Genomic DNA, 729 nt, shown 5'->3' with positions numbered 1-729 from the left:
GCCCCCCCCCTGCGTCCTCACCTGTATGTCGCCCCGGAAACGCCCCACAGCTCGGCGCCGTAGGCTCCGAGTCACAACCCTCCTGGTCGCCTCCGTCGCCAGTGTGAGCTCTACAGCGTGAGCCCAAGCCCTCAGCTTGCGAGGCAGCTGGACCCACCTATGTCGCCTCGCGCTCGCACCCAGAAGAGCTGCTTCGGCTCCTGCGGCTCCGAGCAGAATTGATCCGGTGGGTTCACGGGTTTGATGTCGATCGGCACATCCTCGGCTTGGATCCTGGTGAGCTGCTTCCTGTACCGCTCCGCCAGGTTGGGATTCCTGTGGACCGGCAGGAAGCTAATGCCAGGCCGGCTGGGGGCACGTCCCGCTGGCAGCAGCTCAGCCCAGGGGCCCAGGGCTGCTCTGACAGGCAGGACAGGATGGCTCCTGCCCTGCCCTGCCCTGCCCTGCTCCTCTACTCCCCCCCTAATATTGTGTCTGTTAGTCAGACTTTGGGGTTGCTTTAAAGCTGAGTTTCCTTCTGAAGGCAAATTGCAAATGGCTATTGTGTTACCCGGAGCAGATGGGGGGTGAAAGTCATCCCACACGGCTTCAGGTTTCTGCTCCTCTACTCCCCCCCTACCTGGGGACGCCTCAGGCCAGCACCCCCACCCCTCCCTAAGCCCTGGCTGCAGAGAAGGCCATCCCCGGTGTGTCCCCCCATCCCACTCACTGCAAGAACTTCTGGATGAG

General features: G+C 62.8%; 1 protein-coding gene across 1 annotated transcript in view; it reads right to left on the bottom strand.

Annotated features, from left to right (window-relative positions):
- Positions 1-726, bottom strand: part of ACOT8 (acyl-CoA thioesterase 8) — a gene marked incomplete at both ends in the record, with an annotated part of 1,148 nt that extends 422 nt beyond the window's left edge. Inside the window, 2 exons of the mRNA XM_010143765.1 lie at positions 158-315; positions 710-726. Of these exons, the coding sequence (XP_010142067.1) occupies positions 158-315; positions 710-726 (175 nt within the window). The remainder of the gene's footprint in view (positions 1-157; positions 316-709) is intronic.
- Positions 727-729: the final 3 nt, after the last annotated feature.

Source organism: Buceros rhinoceros, unplaced genomic scaffold, assembly GCF_000710305.1.
Source record: "Buceros rhinoceros silvestris isolate BGI_N320 unplaced genomic scaffold, ASM71030v1 scaffold21579, whole genome shotgun sequence".
NCBI lineage: Eukaryota > Metazoa > Chordata > Aves > Bucerotiformes > Bucerotidae > Buceros > Buceros rhinoceros.
The sequence above is the reverse complement of the archived record's forward strand: the minus strand, read 5'-3'. Positions and strand labels throughout refer to the sequence as shown.